This window comes from Dromaius novaehollandiae, chromosome 23 (genome assembly GCF_036370855.1).
Source record: "Dromaius novaehollandiae isolate bDroNov1 chromosome 23, bDroNov1.hap1, whole genome shotgun sequence".
NCBI lineage: Eukaryota > Metazoa > Chordata > Aves > Casuariiformes > Dromaiidae > Dromaius > Dromaius novaehollandiae.
Genome location: NC_088120.1, coordinates 4,372,650 through 4,397,390, shown reverse-complemented (window position 1 = coordinate 4,397,390; position 24,741 = coordinate 4,372,650). Strand labels below are relative to the sequence as shown.

General features: G+C 57.1%; 1 protein-coding gene across 1 annotated transcript in view; it reads right to left on the bottom strand.

Annotated features, from left to right (window-relative positions):
* Positions 1–5,292: 5,292 nt before the first annotated feature.
* The window catches only part of FOXO6 (forkhead box O6), a 53,929-nt gene continuing 34,480 nt past the window's right edge, over positions 5,293–24,741 (bottom strand). Inside the window, exon 2 of the mRNA XM_026102504.2 lies at positions 5,293–10,836. Within this exon, the coding sequence (XP_025958289.2) occupies positions 9,424–10,836 (1,413 nt within the window). The 3' untranslated portion in view covers positions 5,293–9,423. The remainder of the gene's footprint in view (positions 10,837–24,741) is intronic.

Below are 24,741 nucleotides of genomic sequence, written 5' to 3'. Positions count from 1 at the left end.
AGAGGACAAGTTTGATCTGAAATGACTGCAAAACAGTGGCCTGCTTCATGGGAAGGGAGCTGATGGAGAGGGGATGAGGATGTCACTAGAGCAGGAGTGGATTTGGGAGAAAAGTGAGTCAGGCTGTGTTCTCAGGTCATTTCAAATCAGAAAGGCCACTGACCCATCTTGTCTGACCTCTTGGTATAACATCAGATCCCACCGTCACATCTGGTTGAAACTTGTGTTTGCATAAGAAGGGTTCTGTCCATGTACTGTGAGCTATGTGAATGCTGAGCCTACCAGGCTCCTTGTAGCAGTGTTGACATTACAAGACGACACTGGGAGAAGGTTAGTCAGTGCAGAGAAGGCAGAAGCTGTCAGCACACAGTTCTGAGCATTTGGAAGAAGGCCAGTTGCTGGAGAAGATCACAGGGAACAAAGAACCAGTCTCCACTCAGGAGGAGCTGACTGAAGACTCGCTGTGTTGGGGGCTTGCAATCTTCCAGGGAGGATAACCATCATCCAAGAGTTTCAAAAACTTGTCTGAGTAGCGTCATGGACCACTGTCATTGGGTTTCAATATGGCGCAGAGCACACAGGAATTTCCAGGGCCCTGGTTTTCCCGTTTTCTCAGTGGAGGTTGGCCTGATATTTTAAAAGGGGAAACAGGACGACACGGGTAATTACAAGTCTGTCAGCCTGACATTGATCTCAGGCAAAATAATGGAATGGCTGATATGGAATGCAATGAATAAAGAATCAGAGAGGGTGATATAATTAATGCCAATCAACGGGGATTTATGGAAAACAGATCCTGTCAAACCAACTTGATGTCTTTCTTCCTGTTCTTTAAAAAAAAAAAAAAAAGAAAAAAAAAAAAACAGGATTACAAGTTTACCCAGTGAGGTAGAGGGGTTCATTGAGGACACAGAAACCAGTAATGGGTCACCTGGGCAGCATGTGATGTTCTCTCATAAAAATATGAAACCCAAGTGGCTCACGTGAGTTGATTTCAGACTGGATAAGTCATGGGTTTGGTTGTACAGTGGCAAACTATAAACCAGCCCACAACAGAAATAGTGTAGCAGGGCTCCAAGAGGGATTCATCTGTAGGACATCCCACCAGCAGTAGGAGGGATATGTTGGGCAGAGCAGATAGTCTGTGTCCCAGCAGAGTTAACTGGGTGTCTGCCTGTGAGGTGGGAGCTCCTGATAAGAAGTGACCCTGAAGGGCTGGGGATATAAGGAATGGCTTGCAGAACCAGGAACACTTTGCATCAGGCTGCAGACAAAGGACTAATATTGCCCATGGTAAGGGACAATGTGAGTAAAACTTACGCCTCCTCCGGGATGCTGTTGGTGGTACTTTATGCAGTCATTTGTCCAGTCCTAGCAGCATGACTCATCCTGGATGGTTTCATGTCTCCAGTGAGGCAGGATCCCATGGGGCACAGCCAACCCAGAGGAACTAGTAACCTGCAAACCACCCCAGGCGTGGCCTGAGCTCACCCCTCGCCCTGTGAGCCATGCAGACAGTCTTGCAGCACTCCCCTGCCAGCCATGGAGCAGTCCTCAGCTCTCCAAGCATAAGCATAGAAGACAGCCTATGTGGGCTGTCAGTAATGCCAGACCCAGTTTCCCTCCTGGCCCCGTTATCTGGGAAAGCTTAAGACTATGGGAAAGTTTGGACTCAAAACTGTCAGTGGAGGGGAGTTCAGCTCTGCCTTTGTGAAGGTGATCAGCATTTATTACTAGGGGAAAAGCGGGGGGTTCTTTTGAGCTGTGATTTGCCTTGTGTTGGTTTCCAGCAGCTTGTTCTGGGCTGGGCTGTCCTTGCATGCTCATCTTGGTGCCCATGATCTCCCCCATCTGTCTGAGAAATGGTGCTCTGGGAGAGCTTCACTTTCCACTCAATACATGGTCCTATAGGCACACTGCGGCTCTCCCATGTCCATCTCTCCGCCATGTGCTGCAGGAGTTCCCTGTTCCTCTGGGCCCCATTTGCTGTCAGTCTGACCACTGCCTTGCAATGGGAGGTCTTGATGAGTTGCTCTGGCCCCCAGACACTTCCTGGCATCTCTGTTGGCATGGACCTGCTTGTACCACCTTAGGCTCTGCTCCTTGGTCCTACACTATACTAAGCTGGGACCCATATGTGATTGGTTTCTGTGATCATTCTGTCTTGCCAGCCCTGTAACCTTTGCAGAGGCTATCAGTGAGGATCTTGTTTTATGCTGCGGGTTTCCTTACAAGGAATAATGAGAAGCTTTAGCTGAAGCACAAATTCCTGTGGAAACCAATGAAAAGCACCCAGTTTCTTGTAACTTTCACCAGATAACACCCTGCTTACACTCCTCCTGCCTGCTCTGGACTGTGAATGCCATATCCTGTCCCATGACAATCTCCTGGCAAATGGCAGGCCCAGGAAGCCCAGCCAGAGGCCAAAGACCCCTCTGCTTCGCTCCCAGACAGGCAGAAGGGTCCTTCTGCATTAAACCTCCTCCAGCCTCATAGAGACACCCCCTTTCCAGACTGCCCTTCTGGGTATTACATCCCTCCTGTGCAGGCTTGTTGGCTCTGAAGTAGCTCCTGGGGTGCACACAGCTCCGTCACACACCACAGCACAGCCGTGCCAGGTCCTCAGGAGGCCCATATGCCCCATGACAGCATCACTCACAACGCCAGAGCACGAGCACACATGGGCCTGTTGTGACAGGTGGACCTTCAGCTGCACCAGCTCCTTTTCAGATAGATTTAGTTGGTTGGGGGAAGGGAAACTCTGGGACAAACCTGGTTGTCTGCACTTGCACGAGCCACGGGCACCTGCTTTGTCTGTCACTTACTCCTCACAGTTGGCAGTGCCAGCAGAAGGTGCCTGGCTCCACTGCACAAGGGGGGCTGGCTGCCGGCATCTCTCCCCTTCCTCTCGGTCTGCAGACGGATTTTTCAGTGCCGATGGTGCTTTGCCTTGCAACTGTCCTGAACTCAAACTTTGGGTCACAGCTCGGTGGGACCTGCCCCAATGCCACCCAGCTGGGCTCTGTAAGGGTGGACAATACCATGCTCACATGGTAGAAAGGCACATGTGGAGCCACGTGGCTGCCTCAGCCAGACAAGCTCAGTTTTGTGTCAGGAACTGCAACCCGATTCTCCATAAAGCCATCCTAGCCTGTGGTAATTGTGTTCCACATTAATCACATTCTCTTGCGGGAAAATTTTTAGTAGTGGAACCCCATCCTCCCCTTTCACCATTTTGTCCAGGACTGACCCTTAGGAACCAGCCTGTGGGGGTATGAGAGGCCTTTGGGAAGACCTGTGAGACATTCCCACTCTGCCACACTGATGACTTTTCCACTGACTGAAAAAAGTCAATCAGTTGGCAAGAACTGTGTATCTCAAGTCTCTTCACCAAGATTCCTGTGCTTGAGCTGTGGCATGGGGACAGTGCTGGATCCACAAGAGCAGGAAAAAAAAAAAAAAAGATGCCCTACCTAGAACACTGGCTAGTGGCAGTAGATGAACTGGTGACACTGGGGTGCTTGGCTATGTGGCCTACAAGTACAATAGGCTCAAGACATATAATTCAGATATTTTAGCTGTGTGTGCTGACTCTCCTGTAAATTCCAGTCAACAGGCCCTTCCCCCATGAGCACTGCACAGGTGTGGAGAAGGTGAGAATATTTTGAAATAGGTTTTAGAAGCACTGTGACTGCCTCAGCTTCCACACCTTTGTTTTAGCTGCTTATCAAGAGAGAAGTTCAGTCTTGCCCTGGGCTGGGAGCTCAGGGGCTAATGGAGGGGGCCTGAGCAGGACCATCACATCATGCAGTGAGTCCTGCCTTCCCTGCAGAGGCCTCAGGGAAAGCACCTGAAAATCTGCTGGAGGAGCAGGCAAGATGAGGCAGAGAGATTGGCTGGTCACACAGCTGAGAGAGATACGTGTGACTCAGAGGTTTCTGGAGTGGACTGTCCACTTGGCCCACTCACTGCCTGACCGCAGGGCAGGATTCTGCTTCCTGGGCCTGAGGGCACCTCAGGTGCTTCACTTTAGCCAGTCTGTTTTGATAAGCATTGAGGACCACTTTGGAAAGGTAAGTCCCCTTTTCAGGGCAACTGAAGGGACCGCACACCTGTATGCCAGAAGCCAAGCCAAAAGATGGCCTTGCAGAGACTTCAGAAAATGGTAGAAGTGGGATCTGGTGCAACACCCCCCACACTGCACAGACCTCATGCTAGCCATCACATGGGACAATGTTTTCCAGCCATGTCGGCCACATGCCTGTAGAACAGTCTTAGAGCAGAGGCACATCCCTGTACACAAGCCCTGAACCCCCAGAAAGACATTCCTAAACCTTCCTTCGTCCATCTTGTCTGATCTCCCCATAGTCACTTGGACACCTTTCCCCTTATCAAGAGCTGCCTACCTACTGAGATCCAGCTGTGCAGCCCGGCATACAGCTCACAGTACAGCACAGGTTGGTGGTCCATGGAATTTTGCTGCCCTTCTCCCGTAGGTGCCCTCTGAACCCTCCATGCATTCAAGACACTAAATCCCTGCCAAACAGGAGCCACATCTTCTAGTCACTTCAGAGGCTTCAGGAATTTTTCCCAGGTGGGAAATAAACTCAGCCACAGGAAGGGGGAGTTTCAGTCCAAGTAGCTCAAACAGCTGCTGAAAAGGGGACTTCCAGGCACCAGGCAGTGCAAGGCTGGGGGTGATGCTGATGCAGGCTGTCAGTCTTAGAAAGTTTTAGTAAAAGTTTAAAGTAAGTGGAATATATTTAATAGCAATAAAAATGTCAAGATAATATAGAAAACTATTTTTCCCATGGGGTGGCACAAGTTTTGGGGGGGTGTGATGGGTTTAGTACCTATTCCTGTTTTACAGGCTGTTTTATGACTGGGATGGTGGGTCCTTTTAAATCCCCAGCAGCATCACACCCAAGACAACCTTGTTGGAAAGGCTCTGGCACAGGGAGTGTCTCTCCTGGGCAGAGCTGGTCAGGGCCAGACCACTTCCACTGCCTGCGTCCCAGGCTGGCAGAGCCATAGGACACTCTCCATGTCCCCTACAAAGGGATCCACCAAGCAGGGCTACCCTGACATCTCCACAGCACAGCTCAGCCGGCCTGAATGCACAGCTCCGCTGTCACTGGTGCAAGGGCAAGCTCTGTTTGACCAAACATCATGTCTTCTCCTTAGTGGGCTCAGGAGATGTCCCCAGACCCCTCCAGCTTCACCCTCTGGTCCAGCACTGTCCCTCCAAGGTTGGCCCAGACACACACAAGCATTGATGCCAGCAGCCCAACCTTGTAATATTTAAAACAATTTTATTCATGAAAATATGCTGTACAATGCACTATACACAGTTCTTTACATTGCCACATACACAAACTCTAATAGCACAATCAAGAAAGTTACCATTGCCTACGATAGATGTGTGGTGAGAGATGACGCCTGTCAGAGACCCTCCCCCCCAGTCTGTACAGTTATAAATACGAGGGAAAGAACAAACCGAAACCGCCATATGAAGCAAACTGGTGGGGCCCCTTCAGTGTCCCCTCAGCACTGGCTCCTCGCTCCGGGCAGGGCTCAGGCTCGCTGGGAGCAGGGCCAGGAGCAGGCGGGTGCTTCCTGCCCTGAAAGGCTGTCCTGTGGGGCAGAGATGGGGCCGCCAGGGATGGACGGGGCTGGCGGAGGCCAGGAAGGAGAGGGCGAGATGGAGGGTGGGGATGCCAAAGCTGAGCGAGCTGGCACCAGGTGGCCCGTGCTTGGGGAGCTGTTTCCAGAGATGAAACCTTGAGCCTCTGCCACTGGCTCCATCCCCACAAGACAGTGGAATAAAGCCCTGGTTTCCCCTTCTCTGTGCTCGTAGCAGTGCCAGGAGCAGGGTGGTGAGAGCTGCGGAGGGAATGGCTGAGCCGTCCACCTCCTAGGCATTGCATGAGATCTACCTGGCCCACAGGCGCAAAGCTTGGCCCCATCGTCCCTGCGCTGGGCATGGGGCTGGGGCACAGCTCCCTGCATGCCGGTTCACCCTGCACCGCAGCCTCGCAAGGGTGCACAGGCACCATAGTCCAGGTGTGTCCCAGCCCTTGGGTCCGCTCTCCTCCACAGCTGCGGGGCCAGCCCGTCTCACCTCCCCCTGCAGCCATGCACCCCTGACTCCTGCCCACCCGCCTTGCTGGGGTCCCAGTCACTGTTGGGGGCAACAGCTGGGCCTGCCCGGTCTGTGCCTGCTTCCTGCCTCCCCTTGCCCGCTGTCCCTCGCACTGCACGACGACTGTACACACGACGCTTACCAACAAGACTCCACCGCACACACGACAACCCCACGGTCACGAACCACAAAGACACCTTTGCAATAAGACGTGCCCTGGGGGTGGATGCCCAGGTGCACCACACTGCGGGGCAGGGTGAGCTGAGCAGGGAGGAGCAGGGCAGGCATGGGACAGGGGGGCTTTTCTCTTACTGCTGGTGTGGCTTCCCCTCCACATCAATGAATGGTCCATATCTGTGACACGAAAGGGCTCTCTGGGACTTTTGAGGGTCCCTGCACCTAAGCAACTTGGTGTCAGAGCTCAGCTCCCTGCCAGCAGCAGGAGCAAAAACGCCCTGCCGAGAGCAGGGGACACGCTGTGGTGGAAAAGGAGGCCCTGAAGCTGGCTCCTCCAATCAACCCATCTGCAAAACCTGATCACCGGGGTCAGCCCCAGCTCACCCACGCTGCCCTGCATGCTGGTGTGCTGCTGGATGTGTGCCTGAAAATCGGCTGCTTGGAAGAGTCAGGGCGCCTTCCTTTTCACCCGTGTTTGGGGGCAGAACACCCTTTCTCCCACGGCAGCCTCATATGCCCTCCCTACCTTTCTTCACTAACGTCCTTTGCACCCCATGTGCAGAGCTGGGGTGCCAGGTATTAAACAGCCACTTGCAATTGTAATTGGCTTCCAATGATTTAAATATGCCTGAAACAAGAGGTGGTGTATAAAACAAATGCAGTAATGATCTTGACCAAAGAATAATCCTTTTTAAAAAAGCATTCAAGAAAGATTATATATAATAGAATATATTAAATTCTGTACATGATCAAATAATGTAAACATAATTAACCTGTAAGAATGTCTTTAGAGACTATGCCTGCCGTGTGCCCGGGGTGAAGGTGAGCAGTGGCACAGGGGCTCCTCTGTCACACTTTGCCACAGACACATACCAGCCATGGGTCAGGAGAGGACTGTGAGGGGTACCCACCTGCAGGCCCCACACTGCCCCGGCTCTGAGCAACTGTGCTTCCCCTACGGCTCAGTGGGACCCAGCACCTGGACTGCGATACACAAGATGGTGCTTCAGTGGGAAAGGAAGAGATGGGCAAGGGAAACATGCCAATCTGGCAGAATAACCTTTGCTGCAATCCAGGATCATGGGGGTTAAGAGAAAGTCTGTGATGCCCAAAAGGAAGATGGGCTGTGCAGAAAGCCCAGCAGGATAGAACAGCAGCTCCCAGAGCCCTCTCCTCCCATCCCATGCATCTCCTCTCCAGCTGCCCATGAGAGTGCCTGCGTGCCCTACTCCAACGATCAGGGCAGAGGCCTTGGTTCATCAACAGCTGGGCTGCTCCAGAGCAGGGAGCCCTCACCCCACCTGTGCAGGATGGCAACAGGTCCATGAGCCCAGGGCTCTGGTTCATCCCTGCCCTGCAGAACAGCCTGAGGCAGAGTTGGGCTCCCAACACAAAACAGGGCTATGTTTGACTCATGATGCAAGTCCCTGTGAGACACTGGCCCTCATCAGACTGATGAATTAAGGCATCTGCAGAGCCCCGCAGGGCTGGCCCACTCTTACCGACATCCTCTCTGGCCTCTCTGCCCTGACCAGCTCTCCTGTCGGCCCAAGTACAGCGTGGTGAGCCCTCAGGGACAGACACGCTGGCTCTTGGCTGGAGTCGCTCTTGGAACAGTTAATGACCTCCAGGAGCCCCCACTGTGGCTGTGAGCCCTGTGGCACCTCTCTGCATCCTCGGACAAGTAGCGTGGGTCACGCTGGCTGAGCAATCTGGGGTTGCTCACGAGTGGTAGGACAGACACTGTGCTCTCTCTAGAGGCCTGGCCACAACATCCCCCCTGACACACACACACACATAGGCACCCTTCCCAAGGATGAGCAGCATCACAGTCCCCCAGCTTACGTAAAAGGCCTCAGCACCAAACACCCAGAGCCATGGCTGAGCCAAGATGGGACTTGTGATGGGCGCGTGCAGTGCCCACAGGCTCTCTTCTCCTCTCTCCCTAAGTTGGACTCTTTCTCCCAATGCAATAACTCAATGGCAAAAGAGTGCATGAAATCAAATAAATATGCCCCCCCTTCCTGACCCTGTGAGGTCCCCTGGCCCGCCTCTGGCACAGGGGATTCAGGCTAGCAGCATGTCACTCCCAGCAGGGCCACATTCACACAGTCTCTGTGTGTGTGCCAGGGCAGGCAGAGTTGTGTACGACACACGCCAGAGTGTGTACACGTGTGCTTTGGGCAGGCAGTGCCTGGTACTACTGTTTTCCTGCAGACATACACGCCTGTGACCACAGCATCCAGAGCCACTGGCTAGTACTGGAATAGGCTGGTGCACGCATTGGCTGCCAAAATGCTGACCCGACTGCTACAGCTGCAGAGTTCATACTCTTCCTGCCATCTCCAACCCCTGCTTCTCACTATTTGGTAAGAAAACCTGCCCAGAGCCATACAAGGAAACCACTGCAGTGAGCATGGCTTGGGTGTGCGAGCAGAAGAGCCTGAGAGCTGAGCTCCACAGAGCTCAGATCCCCAAAATAATCTAGATGGTGGTGAGGTCCCTTGCCCTGAAACAGGTTTGCTGCTCCTGACACTTCCACTTGGAGACAATTTTCTGAGGTGGCTCTGAGAAAAGGATCTCTTTCCAGGCAGGGGTGCACTAGCAGTGCCCACATAGCGGGGGGTCCTACACTACCAGTCATCACCGCTCCATCACCCAGCCCAAGGACAACCAACACAAGGAGAAATCAAACCAACACCAGCACAGTGGGGCACTTGAACTGTCTGGAAAGGCTTTTCCTTCCTGCTCCCCCATGCATGCCCTGGGGAACCGCACGTGACTTCAGCTGCCTCTCCCGCCTGCTCACGCTGCTTCCTCTGGCGAGAGCTAGTGGAAGGACCTGGCAGGGCAGCGGACCCCAGCAGATCGGGCACTAGCTTTGTGGTATGCCCAGCCATTCCCGTCTGGCTGGCTAGGGGCTGGGGCCAGGCCCTAAGCCTCTATCAATGTTTGACCCTATGGTTTGTGTTTAGTGTTGCTCTCAAGTTTAAACCGATGGCTCTAGCCCATCTTAACAAACAAAGGCAGAAGAGAAAGGAAAAAAAAAAGTTAGTCTCAATGTTCCCCTTGTGACTTCTCGGTGGCGAGTGTCTGGGCACGTATCACCCAGGCACCCAGCTCTGATTAGTGGGCTGCGGGCCCCCAGGCAGTGTGGGCATGTTGAGCGCGTTCTGCGGTGGAAGAGCTGAGTCAAAGTTGAAGTCCATCTCATCGCTGTCCATAAAGTCATTCAGGATAATTGACTCCACGTCACACTCCAAGCTCCCGTTGAACATATCCAGGTCCAGGTCTGCTGGGAACCTGTCTTGGCCCAACACAGGGGGGTGGACAGCCCCTGGGTAGGGGCCCTGCAGTGAATCCAGCAAGCTCATGTGTGCCCCTTGGTTATTAGCGTAGGAATGCAGGTGCCCATGGTGCGGCATGGCTGTCATGCTGCATGTGTCACTGGGCAAGCTCATAAGGCTGACAGGATTAGCTAAGGCACTGGTGTTGACCGCAGGGTGGTGACTGGCTGGTGACGGGTGGTACAAAGTGTTGCTCTTCATGAGAGAGGCCGAGTGGGCCGGGTAGGAGGACAAGCCCTGCTCCCCACTCCCACACAGGAGTGGGTTCTGTCTGTGGCCGCGGGCCGGCACCATGGGGCTGGCCTGCGGCAGGGGCAGGTCCCCCTGGACCATGCTCTCCTTGTGCGCATAGGAGATGGAGGAGAGCAGGTCCTGCAGCGAGGCATTCCTGTAGGAGCTGACTGGTGAGAAGGTGGCTTGCTTGTTCTCTTGGATGGTCTGCATGGGCAGGCGGCGCATAAGGCTCATGGCCGGCTGGCTGTAGATAGTCCCACAGTACGTGTTGGTGGCAGCCCCCATGGTGGAGCACTTGGAGTTGAAGGTGAAACTGGAGCTCCGTTGCCGCAGGGCAGCCGGAGGGAGCTGCTGCGAAGGGCTCATGTTATAGCCATCCTGCAAGTCATCCAGCAAGCTCTCCCCGAGGCTCTCATTCAGGCTGATGGTGCCAGTCAGATCAGTCAGCCGGGGCAGCTCCACAGAGCAACGGGCATTCAGGGAAGGAGACATGGTGCTGGAGGGACTGGGGTACATCAGAGGAGAGGACGGGGTACCATCGTCCTCCTCCAACTCATCTGGCTCATGGTTGGACATGATGGGTGAGAGGCGCCCGCTCAGCGTGCTGGCTGAGGAGTTGGCCCGCGTCCGGAAGTCCGCCCAGGCGTCGTACTCATCACTGGCATGGGAAGCAGGGCTCTCCGACCACTTGGCCTGCTGGGAGGAAGGGCTGTCCTCCCCACGCTCCTGTGTCACCTGCAGCTGCTTCTTCTTGCTGGCCTTCCCCTTGATCCGCAGGAACTTGCTGTTGTTGTCCATTGAGACTGCCCGCCGGCGGGGCGTCTTTCCGGTCTTACCGCCCTCGGGGTTCAGCATCCACCAGGAGCTCTTGCCAGTGCCCTCGTTCTGCACACGGATGAACCGAGTGTGCAGGGAGAGGTTGTGCCGGATGGAGTTCTGCAGAGACAACAAGCACAGAAGAGCTGGTCAGCATCAACTCCAGCATCATGGGCACAGTGGGGACTGCCTGTGGGGCTGGAGGGGGCACAGGGTGGTATAAAGGACCTGGGCTCCATCTTCTGGGTTGCCACAGCTTTCTGAGGCAGAGGGGCTTTGCTCTCTTGGGGCTCCAAAGCCTCAGCTGGTGGATCTCACCTATGGCACTGCCGGACATTTCACCTCCAGGACCAGCGGTCCTTGGCCCTTTGTTGCATCTATCTGCAAGGGGATCTGTTAGCGTAATTGTGGTCATGATGGGGAGTGTGAGCGGAGTCTTTACATGCCCGGGGGACCTGTAACAGCCCCACAATGGGCAGAAGCAGTGGGGAGCTTTTCTCCCCTAGCAGGAGTCAGGGGTGGCCCTGCTGGAGCCTGGGGAGTGAAAAGGTGCCAGGGGCAGCAAGAGCAGGCGCAGTCAGGCCCTGCTCCACACTGAAGGCAGGGATGTCAATGAGGACGTCTTGGGCTTCTCCCTCCTTCCCAGCCCTGGCCCTCACACAGCAGCCCACTGGGATGCTCCCAGCACAGCCCAGCACACTGTCACTTCTGCAGAGGTCTCAGTCTGCTTTCCCCACTGCCAGGCCATCGCAGGCCCCTGTGGCCAGCTCTCTCACCAGCTCCATGGACAGATGGACCCCCGTTCACCCACCCACACGCTGGTGGGTAACAACGCTCGGGACTATAGTCCATGCTGGCTCCAAACCACTTTCCCTGCCTGGCATCATGAGCTGCCCCTCCTTCCTCATCACCAGAAAGGAACAAATATGATTTCCACAGTGTGAGGAAGATTCCATAGTAGCTCAAAACAAAGCATCGGCCCTATGCGAGAGAGAGACATCCTGTCCCTGAAAGACCTGCACTACCCAGCAAGTGGGGACAGGGGCCCAAACAAAGAGACTGGTTTTCTGCAGTTTGCGTGGCAGAAATTGTAGCACTTCGAATAGGTTTAGGTTCAGGGACACAGACAGAAGGCATGCGGGACTCAAAGTGCTGGAGCCATGGTCGAGAACAGGCTATGGTCTCAACCCCTGCAGCACAATTGGAAACTAGCAATCCAAGGAGAGTCTTGCACAAAAACACACTCCAGTGAGAGTGGCACACTTGCAGCAGCCACAGCCTGGCTAGCAGTTATCTCTTGAGAGGAGAATTAGCTCTCTACAAGCAGCACCCTGCCCAAGGTGCTCTGATACCACCACACAAGGGATTTGCAAATCCAGCAGCAAACCCCATTGTCAACACAAGGGCTGGCCAGGGAATGCTTTTCCCATACACCTCTGGCATTCTGGATCCACATCCAGCACTGCAGGGGATTTTCTTATTGAGAGCAATAATCTGCTCCTCTTGCTCTTTGTTGTTGCTGCAGCTCTGAACAGCTATCTGGCTGGGGCAGGGAGCTACTTGAAGAAGACAGGAGGAGGCAGGAAGCTCGCACCTGAGGCCCCTTCCCAATGCAAGTACGCCCAGCTCCTCTGCATTCGCGCTGAGAGCTCAGTGAGGAACTGCATGAGCTGCCCCAGCCTCTGCAGGAGGAGGGCAAAGCAGGCTCCCCCAGCTGTGCCAGGTCTCGCCACAGCTCATGCATCACCGAGCCCATCTCAGGCCAGTATCCAGGTGGGAATCAACCCCATACCTGGGACCACCCAGCAGCCAGGGACCTTGCCCACTACCCTGTGGGGTGATGGGCTCAGGCGATGCTGGGGTGATGTCTTCAGACTGATGGACTGATGACCAAAGCGGGTGAGGACATCTGGCTCTTGCTCACTGGTTTGATGTAGCTCATTGGAAGCTGTCCTAAGACTCTGTGCCTCAGTTTCCCAAGTGTTCAAAGAGAAAAGGCAAGACACAGAGCCCAGGGAAGAGCAGATCAGAGAGGAGTAGCTGCAAGGTGTAGAAACCCTTGTGCTGGCACTGCCTAAAGACAAGGGGCTTTGCAGAGAGGGGACGTGGGCTGCTGAAGGGAGGCATGTGGGCTTCTTCTGCCCAGGCTTCAGCCCCAGCTGAGCTTCAGGAGGGGCAGAGAGATGAGGAGGCGGGAAAACCAAGGTGCTGGGAAGAAAGTTTGGTGCCTTTGCCGGCGTACAGTGGAATACTAATGAAGAGGCGAGTGAGTTCCAGCCTCATCTATCATATTATGTAATGGCTTACTTCTCTGCACTTCATTTATTTGGAGATTGCTCCCAGGCTGGCTCCTCGCCAGCAGCCACCAAATCCAAGTCTACAGAAATCAATCTCGCGCTGACTGATTAAGCCGTGTTTAGAACTAATTGCTCCTTCGTGTGTGGGGAGAATAAATTACGGGCTTTAATTTCACATCTTTAAAATGCAACTGCAGGTATGGGCTAGCCATTAACCCCTTCCTGTGCGGCCCCGCTGCACAGCCAGGAACAGGGCAGACTGGGGTTGGCTCAGGGAATAGGCTGGGACATGCATTGCCCTGTTGCCCTCTCCACAGCACTGGCTGTCCACACTGTCTCTCAGCACCTCCAGCCAGAGCAAGCCAAGGGAGAGCCTTCCATTCCCCCCTTACGAAGACCTCTCTTGAGCTATGCCATGACCCATGCTCCCCACCATGCAACTAAGCCTCTGTGTGAACGGCAGAGAACAGAGACAGGGTACACAGTGGCCAGCACATCTGCAGGGGCAGATGCACAGGCCACCCCAGCCCCAGTGATGCTGTCTTGCACCCACACACAGACACTTAGGGGCTGGGGACACCTGACTAGGGCCTGGCCCGGGCTGGTGAGATCAGTCAGCAGCCAACCTGCCTGATGCCTGGGGCTGCCCACTTGGCAGAGAAGAGGGAGGAAAGCTCCAGGCTTTCCTTGCTGCCCCAGGGAGTGGGGTGCCCCACGACCTCCCAGCACATGAGTAATGCAGGACCAGTACTTAGGACACGTGGCTGTGCTGCTGCTACCAGCATATGGCACTCACAGCCACCCTCCCGGCGTGGCTGTCATCCTCGCTGGGTGACAGGGTCTCAGGTATGTCCTGAGGGAGCCACGTGGCAGTGGCTGTTCTCCCGGGCACCTTATACAAGACTGGGGACTTTCCATAGAGCTGAGGGCCCCGTGCTGGGCCACATGCACTCCCTCAGTCTGCTCAGCCTGCGAGCTGCAGCCCTCCATGACTGAGATGCCGTGCACGGCATGGAAATAGATGCAGGGTGTTTGGGGGTCCTTCCCTCAGCATGGAGCCTGGTTCACTGGTGGGATATGGGGTCATAGCCTCCCCCGTGGTGGAGGCAGTGTGGGGATGCTGGGGGAGACCAGGTCCAGCCCATGTGCGGGGAGCCAGGCTGCAGCTGCAGAGCCCTGAGACCATCCGACTGCAGGGAGGGGAAGAGAAAGGCCCTTGCCCAGAGACTTGCAGCCCAGGCAGGGAGAGGACACAGTGTCCCCTCTGCCAGCAGCAGCCAGAGGTGGCAAGAAGAGCTGCCAGCCTTGCACTGCCCCTGCCCTGGGGCAAGCATCAGGCCAGCACCCTGCAGACCAGCCACTGGCTGGGGCAACAGGGAGAGGGTGAATGGGTTTGCTAGAGGCAGCGGCCCTTGGGAATGCCAAGACTGGACAGGGATGACAATCAGCCCATTGCCAAGCTCCTCCTCAGCTACTGCCTTCCTCCTGTTTAAGCCCCTCCAGTGCAGGACACCCAGGCACCTAGAACCACCCAGGCTGCAGCCAAGGCCAGGCTGGCGTCAGGCAGGGGACAAGGGTGGCTGGGGGTGGCTGGCGGGGTCAGGCTGCCAGAGGGAGAGGAGGGGAGGGGAGGCCATTGCCTGAGCTACAGAGCTTCAGCAACAGAGCTTCATTAAGAGCCAAAAGATAGCAGCAATTAAGTGCAAGGCGCGGCAAGTCTGGCTCTCTCCTCATTAGCACCCGGACGCGCTTGGCTGGCCACTGCTCTGGGTGCACCTCAGCAGGGCAGCCGGCTGCACAGAGGCGGTCCAAGAGCTTATTAGCACCATGCAGGCAGACACTTGCCCTGCTCTCCACCACCCCAGCAGCCCTCCAGCAGTTCCACAAGCAACCCTCGGCCCACAGCACCCAGCCATGGGCTGGGGGGAGGGGAAGACCTGATTGTACACCCTGAAAACTGGGGCTCAGCTCCCAGGCAGACCCTGGCAATGCAGTGATGTGCGTGGGACATCAGGGACAGGGAGAGAGCCATTAGGGCTGTCAGCAACCCTGGCCAGCAGCTGCTTTAGCTGGGATATGTCCAGGGCTCTGGCAGAGCTGGGTAGGGTGCAGGGGGAAGCAGTTGCCCATGCCCAGTGCTCCACTGCAGTTCCAACACCTCTCTGCCCCTCTTTGCCCTCCAGCCCTGCACCACTTCACACACCAGCCTGGACCTTTGTAGCCAGCAAGGATGACCATGTCTGTCTCCCTGTCCATCCCCATGCCACTCTGCCCCATCCACCCATTCCAATGGCACCACAAGATATGTGCAGGCAGCACACGGCCAAGCTGGCACTGGGCTTAAGCACCACTTGCCCCAGGGTGATGCCACACATTCATGCCCTCCCTCACCTCACCGCCCTTGGGCCTGTGGTTCCTGCCCACAGGAGAGCTCCCCAGGCCCAGGTGGTGAGACAGGAGGTTGCAATGCACATCCTTCCTGGACAAGTAGAGACATGTGACTGGCTCCTCCTGAGCACAGCCATACAAATAACTGCCAACTCATCACACAGGCCTGTGAGTGCACCACTGGGATGGTTAACATCACCCCTACTCGCAGTAGCTGGAGATCCTGGGGATGAGATCTTAGAGGTGGCAGAGCACAGGGAAATGCTGCTAACATCCCACCTCCATCCCTTCACACAGAGCCCCTCATCCAAGGCCACACAGCCTGGCTGACAGAGCACTGACCACTGATCCATGCTGCCCCCACGGCACTGCTCCGCACAGCTCCATGGCCCCAAACCACATCCCTGACATGCTCTGCACTGGGAGGAGGGAGGTCAGGGATCCTCAGCATTCAGACCGCATCCAGACTGTGCCAGGGCTTCCTGTTGTGACATGACACTTCTCCATCCTTTCAGGCACTGCTAGATCCTGGCAGTCAAGAGAGTTGAAGGGGGGGGGGGGGTGAGATTGGAGCCCAAAGAGCCTGGGCCAGCCCCGTGGGGAAGGAGGTCCTAGCAGTTGGCTGCTGGAGGCCTTCCCAGAGCAGCAGACCCCAATGCCGTCCCGGTGCCCGTCTGCTGCAGGCTGGCCCAGACAGTCACTGGTGCAGGGCCTGGCCCTGGGGGGCTGGCGCAAGCTGTGGTGCTCCCATGAAGCCTCCTCACCCCCTGAGGAGCCCTTCTCCACGAAGCCTCATTGTCAGGGGAACAGCCAGTGTGAAATCGGTCTGATTAGCAATTAGTCCCATTGTAAAAGGATTAGCGGGACCCCATTGTTTGGATGAGTGACTTGACTATCAATTTGCATCTGGCAGCGCTGCACTCCAGCATTTTCCCCCTGTCCTTTTGACCGGACAGACACTGTCTGGCGAGGTTGTGCCTGGCATCACTGCTGGGAGCTGGCAGGGAGAGTTGGGTGGCAGGAGCCAGCGTAAGGCTGGGAGGGGGGCAGCTCAGACCCCCAGAGCCTGGCATCTGTGCCGGGCACAAACGTAGGCTGCCAGAACACTCCCAGGGTCAGCCTGGCACCCGCCTGCCCAGCCGCCAGCCATCTGCCCTTCCAGCCCTGCTCGTTTCCAGATGCAGTGCTGAGCCCCAGGGACTCCTGCAGGGGAGCTGCGGGTGCTCGGTATCATTCGGAGGAGGCCACTGTTTTAGATCCCAATTACCTAGCTCATCCCTGCAGTCACCAGGCTGCCGTGCAGCCAGTACGACCCAAGCTGCATGCCCCAGGGATTGCCCCTCTCTCCTTGGAGTGCCCAAGGCTCCCAGGGTGCAATGGCTGGACATCCTGCCCCTCTCCCCTGTGCCCCGGGAGGTAAGGGGTGGGGGGGCAAGTGCAATTCAAATGAGAGCAGGATCGCACAAGTCCTGGTCTAGGACAGCCGTGGAGCAAAGGGGCCCCCACACTTGGTGCAGCCGGGGAGAGGGTGGGGAGGCAGGTGCTGGGCCGCAGGCCATGCGTGAGCTGTGAGGCAGGCCCTGTCTTGTGGTGGATGCCGCCCACTGCTCATTCCTGTCCCCTGCCCTGGGAGGGAAGCCAGCTCCCTCGCCAGCGGCAAAAGGGAGCAGAGCCCCCGCGCATCCTCACGTGCATGCCCTGGGATGAACTGCTGGGAAGCTGGGTGCTGGGCCCAGCTTAGCCAGTGATGGGAGTTAGACATGAACAAGAGCTGGTGGCCAGAATTTGGCACCAAGCAAATTTAGCTGAGCAATAAGACATGTTGGTGGCGCCACAAGTGTGAACGACCATGGGGTGCCATGGCCCTGCCAAGCTCCGGAGCCTGGAAAGGGCTGGATCCTCCATCCTTTGGAGATCACAGCTCTGTGACAGATCTGCCCAGGTCCAACCCCATGCCTGGGCCAAGTCAGCTTGCTGTTTCACACCCTGCAGGACCCCAGATTTTCTGACCTATATGGTCCTCTCCAACAGGCAGAACCATGTCCCATCCCCATCTCCAGTCTGTTGATCTGCAGGGGATCCAACGGGCCCCTCTGGGAAGTCTGGTCCAAGCTCAGAGCACACAGAGCTCTGGCCTTTTCCCCTATCCCACACCCCCAGCTCAGCTCTCCACTATCTGAGGAGGCATGACCTGTTCTCCTATGACCTGCAGGAGAGCAAACATACAAGGGACCTGTCTGGAGCCATGTGCAAGTGTTTGCCTAATACAAGAGTAGGGACAATTCAGGGGAGCTGGCTTGTGTCCAGACCCTGCTGACCTGCCCCTGTCCTTTGCCACAAACCATGCTCTTACATGCTGTCCCAGTCACTGTCCTCTGGTCTGCCACCCTTTCATGCTGTCCACACATTGCCTGGGATCTTTCTGAGCAGAAGGACAAAAACACAAGGAGCACCAACAGAGTGGTTTCATCCTGGATGTGCTGTGTCCTCTTGAAAACCTGGTTTCCTCAGTTCTGAGGCTGATTCCTGCTGACAGCTCCAAGCGTGCATGGGAACCACTGTCAGCAGGGCTCTCCCATCAGGCCAGGGTCAGCACTCCCTGCGGCTGCCAAGTGAGTAGCAGTGGGGCAAGCATGCGGGGTTAGCTTTGCAGAGCCAGTCCAAGAGCTCCTCTGTTTATCTTGGCAGAGGCAGCTTGGCTGCACTCGCAGAAGGGCCTGTGAGTTCCCAGAAAGCCCCGATCCTCTTGCAGACAGCCAAGTGGCCTGGCTGCTGGTGTGGGCCTGCTGGGGGCTGCACATCTGGCCTGGCTGCTAGTCAGGCCAGCTAATGAGCCCATTACCTGGCTAAGATTCGTATGCTAGTTAACAAGAGGAAACAGTGACAGGGCCACTAATGAGTGCTCTGCCGAGTGCTCTCCAGCAGCATGAGCATGGCTCCAGGGGTTAATTGATGCTTATTTACTTCTTGCACACAAAAATTGCAGGTATTGGAGGAAATATTCCAAGGGCCAGAGGCTGCTAACAACCCCGATTGTGCCCCGTCCCAGGGGATGCCATGCAGGGCTGATGGAGAAGCTAGTGGTGTTGGGAGGCACTGCTTCAGGACAACCATTGCCCCATGGCATCCTTGCTGAGAGGACTGAAGAAATCATCTTCAGCCAAGAGATGGCACTTCCCATGTACACCGGCACCTAAGTGCAGCTATCTCAGGGATGGCTGTCACCATGGCCTCCTGGCACCAGCCCCTGGGAGCCCAGACAGATTGGCCAACCCAACTCACTGCTGCTGGTGTCACCATGACACCTGCTGCCCCAGCGTGGGCCCATCCCCTCCATCCCGCCTAAAAAGGCTAGTGGCTGCGCACAGCCCACCAGCCCTGGCACCGAAGTACCACATCCTGAGCGCAGCCCACGCCTGCTTGATGAGCAGATGGGAGCTGGCATGCCGCGGCAGCACGTACCGCGCCAGAGGGATGGGAAGTGCCCCAGATGCTCACGGCACCTCCTGATACTAGCCTTCCAGGACAAACAGCCAATGCTGAAAGCAGCCCTTCCTGGAGCCTGCTTCCTGTGCCATGCCCGAGTCAGGGAGCAAGACAAGACCAGTGTCACCTCCTGTGGCTGCAGCACTCAAGTGCAGGGCTCTGTCACATCAGCCGGCTCCACAGAGCACCTTGCTGCACACCTGGGCAAAACCAGGCTTTCCAATGCGCTTTAGACCTCAGTGGCACCAGCTCCAGGCCTGGAGTAGTACATGGAGGCAGGAAGCTCCACAGGAGTGAAGACCAGGGCCAGGGCAGAAAGGCTGCTATAAATCCAGGCTAACGCATGACGAGGTTTCTCCAGCTTTGCACCAAGCTCCCCAAGGATGGGATATGACCTGGCACCAGCAGCACACCAGGCTCAGGAGGGCCATGAATTCCTGCTGGCCTCTCTGGTGTGAGCAGCCACAGCAATTTCTCCACCTCCCCAGGGCTGCCTCGGGACAGGAGAGGCACACAGTCCCTTACAGGGGAAGGGCAGCCCCAGTGCAGGGCTTGGTCATGTGGCTGGGCAGCCTGCTGTGCCAGATGGTGTTTGCGCATGGGACAGAGTGGGTTTGAGCTGCCTGCCACACTCTTGGGACATCCACAGCCAGCTCTGCACAGTGTTAACCCTCTCCCAGCACCCAGGCAGGCCACAGGAGAGCACAGCTTGCCCTCTCTGAGCCATGTGCTGTTCACTGGAACCAGCCCCAACCACCAGCCCCAACCGCCAGCCAGCAGGGCCAGGTGCATCCCAGGCAGGGATGCCCATGGGGTGGGCTGCTGCTGCCCAGCAATGCCCAAACCAGTTCCTTGCTGGTGGTGGGGGCAGCTGGAGCAAGGACAGACAGCAAGAAGTCCAGCAGAGGCTCACTTGCACTAATTTCATCCGTAATTAATTTGCTGCCCCCCGCCAGCAGCGCCAGGCACGAGGCTAATTGGAGCTCACAGCACAGCAGCTGGGATCCCCAGCCCTGAGTTTTACAGCATTCAGCAATGCAGATGGGACCCAAAGTTGCAGCTTGTGCTCTTCATTGCTCCATAGCACCTCATGGGTACTCTTGCCCCAGCCAGCCCTCTGCACTGCCTTCTGTCGTCCCACAGCCAGCCCTCTGCACTGCACTCTACAGGGCCCCAAAGCCAGCTCTCTGTGGTGTCCCACAGCTTCCCACAGTCAGCTTTCTGCAGTGCCCCAGTGTCCCACAGACAGGTCTCTGCAGCACCCTACAGTGCCCCCGGACAGTCCTCTACAGCGTGCTACAGCATCCTTTAGCCAGCCCCCTGCAATGTCCCATAAGCAGTCTGCAGCCCCTCGCGCTGTCCCTGGCACCCCACCGCCAGCTCTTTGCACCCCAGCCGGTGCCCCAGGCCTGTCTCTGACAGCTCCCTGCTTGCAAAGCCTGGGCTGTCCCTGCTCTGCCCTCCACAGCACCGCTTTTCCCAGGGAATCGCTCCTGGAGCCGGGCGGGGGGGCCGCTCCGGGTGCCCGGTGCCCCTGGGAAGGGCACTGCTGGGGCACGGGGACAGCCGGGGCCGCTGCGTGGGCGCCTGCCTCCCCGGGCGGCCCCAGCACCGTGCGGTGGCGGCGTCCCGCAGCGAGGGTCTCGCCGGTAGCTGCCGAGCGGAGGCGAGCGTATTCGGGTCAGTGCTTCGCCTGAGCAGAGCAGGCCTGACGTGCCGCTAATTGAACCAAATGCCCATTAGAGGCGTGACGGGCCGTGTCAGTCGCAGGCCCGCCGTCGCAGGTGGCTGACACACAAGGAGCCTGGCGGCAGCTTGGAGGCAGCCCCGGGTGTCAGCACAGGCCTGTCCAAAGCATCTCCTGCCTCGTCACGCATCACGGCTGGTGCAAGATTGTCAGTCAAAGCCCAGCTTGCATCTCATTAAGGCTGCTAATCACCCCCCAGGCATGCACCGATGTTGGGGGGAGAGGGGCAGCTGATGCTGACGGGTGACCCCTGGCCAGGGATGTGGGTCCAGCCCTGCAGAGGAGCAGCAGCAGCAGCACAGCCAGCGGCACTGTGCCCAGTTGGCCTACCACCATGCCACTTCAGACCCTTGCCCGCCAAGCCTCGAACCTGCCCACGGCCCAGGAAGGAAGGGACATGCAGGGGCCCTACCTGCCAGGCTGGCAGGGAGCCAGGCTGCAAACTCTTTCTCTGCAGCCCCTGCACATCCCTCTTCTGCACCACGTGCAAGGATAGAGTCTGGGTTTGGCAAGGTGCTGAGGTCAGCAGGGATCGGGCAGGGAGTCCAGCCCCACCCTGCTCTGCAGATCTGTGCTGCCATGAGGCCAGTGTGCCAGGATAGAGCCAGGATGGCTCTGGATGAGCCTCATGCTATGGTGTGCAGGAGCGGAGCTGGGAACCTCTCCTCCACCGTGGGGCCCAGCAGTACCAACGTGGGGCAAGAGCTTGCCTGGCCCTCACCTCCACAGTGCATACAACACATCCCTCTGTGATTCACTGGTGCTGGGTCATGGTGTGCCCCAGGGCAACCCCTCCTAGAGGAGAAAGTTCAAGTGGAAATCCCTGCCATCATGATTCTAACGCACAGCCAGGACTCACCAGCCTCTATCTCAAGCCCTAGAGCCAAGAGGCGCCTGGCTGGGGCTATCTGGGCTTGAGAGCAGGTTTCAGGACAGGGATGAGCAGTGTAGTGGCTAGATGGATCTCCGGGTAAAGCCCATCCCCTGGATGGCACCATGCTAGTCCCAGAGAGGGTCCTGGCCTCTCTCTGCCACAGAACCAGCAGGTGCCATCCCTGCCCCTTCCCTACCTGTGCCCAGCTCCTTGAGGACCCTGTGCAGCCGCTCGCAGCACTGTGGAGCCAGCAGAGCAGCCCGGGCTGCACGCCCTGGCATGACGTTCCCTCTCACCGCCCCTGTGGACTTGGCAGCTGAGACTGTGTTTTGCAGTTGGCTCAGTGCCTCCTTCCCCCTCCTGACCATGAGCTATGCAAGTTATTTTCAAACTAACAGGAGAAGCAACTGACGCAAATCAAACCACAGCGCCTGCCCCCACACCCCTGTGCAGCCCCCCATGCCCAGGGCTTGCCCCATAGCCTGACAGGGCACCCATCTCCCTCAGCCAGGGATGTCCCCTTGAGGATCCCAGTCCGGCAGCCTCCACAACGCCATGGCTCAATGCAGGGACACGCTGGAGACCCCCAGCTGGGTGCCAGCTCCTGTCAGTGCCGTGGGGTGAATTGCATGTGGATGCTTGACTCAGCCCTTTCTGCAAGCCGGGGCACTGCAGCAGGGTGCCAGTGCCCGCACACCTCCAGGCCAGGGGACACGGGGCAGGCCAAGGTGGTGGAGGACAGGTCGGCCACATCAGGATGCTCCTTTATGCCAAGGTTGAACATAGCCCACTTGAGTGCAGGCTGGCCCCTGGTGCCACTCCAGGGCTCTAGGCCCAGGTGGGTGCCAGCTGAGCAGAGATGACAGGCGCACAGAGGCCGAGCATTGCCCTCATGGCCCTGGTTACTGCTGCTGCCAAACAGCTGGTTGCTAAGAAGTTCTGCAATGGGAGTGTTTCTGTTGCCATGGCAGCAGATTTATTTTAGCCAGCTGCCATCACTAGATGTCCCCTTTGAAAATACATCAGACAGAGCGTCTTCCCTGCCCCAGGGGAAGATCAGTCCCGGGCAGAGCACCCCTAGCTACCAACCTGCTTTGCCCTTATCCCCAGAGCACCTTGCTATGAGTCCAGAGAGCAGCCACAGCACCCATCCTTGTGAGCCAGCTTTCCGCTCCAAAGTCCCGAAGGGACAATTGCAGCACTGGCATCTTCCCCACTTCCTGCTACAGCCATTGCCATCAATGCCATCTTGGTCACTAAGTCCTGGTGACGCAGCTCAGGTGACAGATCCCACCAGCCTAGGGGAAGGAGCTGGATGCACAGGGGTTGGATATGGACCAGCACCAGGTGATTTCACTGCTGGAGGGAGAGGCAACATCTGGATGCTAAATTCAGGACCTGAGAGGCAAGGGGGCATGCCCTGAGAGATGTGGACATGGTGCCTAGGATTGCTCTGGACTTCAGGTGCTGTAGGGTGAGACGCATGAACCATACTCCAGGCCAGTCAGGAGGCCAGGGAGGACATGGCAGATGCCAAAACAGACACATTTGGCTGTCAGTGAGCCCCATCCCACACCGGATCCCACTTTGCAGGTCTGAGCAACTGAAACAGCAACCTATGATGTGGGAACCAGCAGTGTCCTGCTCAAGGACCATTTCCACTCTGGTTTGCGCCTCCCTCAGCCAAAGCCTTCGGGTCTTCCCCACAGGACTAGCACAGACTCGAAACCAGAGTTCCCAGTGTGGATGGTAAGCGGCTGGCAGAGGAGACATCCCTTCACCCCACAGTGTCCGTATGGGGCCAGAGCAGAGATGCCCAAATGTGTCTGAGCCTGACAGGCTACGCAGCCAAGTCTTGTCCTGCTGGGCGGCCCAGTCCATCACCATGAAGGGTGCCATACAGCCTTCCCGGCCAGGACTGTCCTTGCCGAGGTTGAGGAGCAGGAGGTCTCTGTGGCCACTGCACACCGTGCCTGTTCAGCCTGTCCTGGCTTTCTAGGGCATCTCAGCAAGCAGCTGCAAGATGCTTTGTGCATTCTCCATCATGAGGACCTGGCACACAGCACCTTCCCGACTCTCAGCCAAATTGGGTCCCCCATCCCCACGCCTTGTGCGTGTAGCAGGCCAGGCCTGGCTTCCTTTGCTGGGATTGCGGCCGTCTCAGGGATGTACGAGGGACCCCAGAGCTGCTAGTGGATGTGCACTGGGCATTGCTCCAATGCTCGGTGCTACCAGGGGAGAGTGGCTTTGCTGGATGGGTGTTTGTGGAAACCTGGCAAGGGTGTGCGTTTTGGAGAGGTTCAGAGAAGAGCCCTGGGCAGGCGGCACAGTGTGTGTAATGCAGTAATCCCTCTGCTTCTCCAGCAGAAACACTGTCTCCTTGAATCCCCGGAGCACTCTCTGTCCTGCCCCATGCACTCTCCGAAGGGCTCATTAGATCGCAACATAACCGATTTAGATAACGAACACGCACGCGCTCGCCTCCTTGGGAAGGCAGGCAGAGAGCAGGCGGGGCAGGAGCAGCCTGAGGAGCTTGGGGACACTCCTCCAGGAGCCCGGCAGCCCCAGGAGCAGCTGTGAGCGTGGCAACGGGTGCTCAGCAGGTGGTGGGCTGGCCCTGATACGGTGTCAAAACCCCCAGCTACCCCCCAAGCTCCCCTTGCTAAGGGCACGGGCTGTGCTTTTGCTCTGCAGAGCCCAGGGCTGAGCCATGCAAGGGGTGTTTCGGAGCAGCCCAGCCTTTTCCTAGGGCACTGCACAGCATTGGGGCTTGTCGTGTAAGTGGAGCAGGCAGGGCTGGGCCGGGGACGGGATGTGCAGCCGGGAAGAAGGTGTACATGTGTGAGGGAGCGGTGCATATATGAAATCATATATGAAATCAGCCAGGTCATGCTGGCTCTAAGCGCCTCAAAGAGAAGGAGCCCAGGCAGAGCTGCCCTGGCGCTCCAGCGTGCCCAGGCACATGCATGCTGGGCTGTCTCAGCTCAGCTACCTGGCTGCAGGTCCCCATTTGCAGGCTGCACTCTGGTGCCAGTGCTGGGCTGAAGGGAGGCGGGGGAAGGAGAGGAGCCTGTGCCCCATCCTGCCTGCCTCCATCCCCACACATGTCCCATATCCCTGCCCCATAGCACAGTGCCAAAGGAAGGACTCGGCAGGGCACTGGGGAGGCAGGTTACAGACCAGACAGTCTGTGACTACGTGTCTCACAGCTCCAAGCTGGCAGGTCCTGGCAC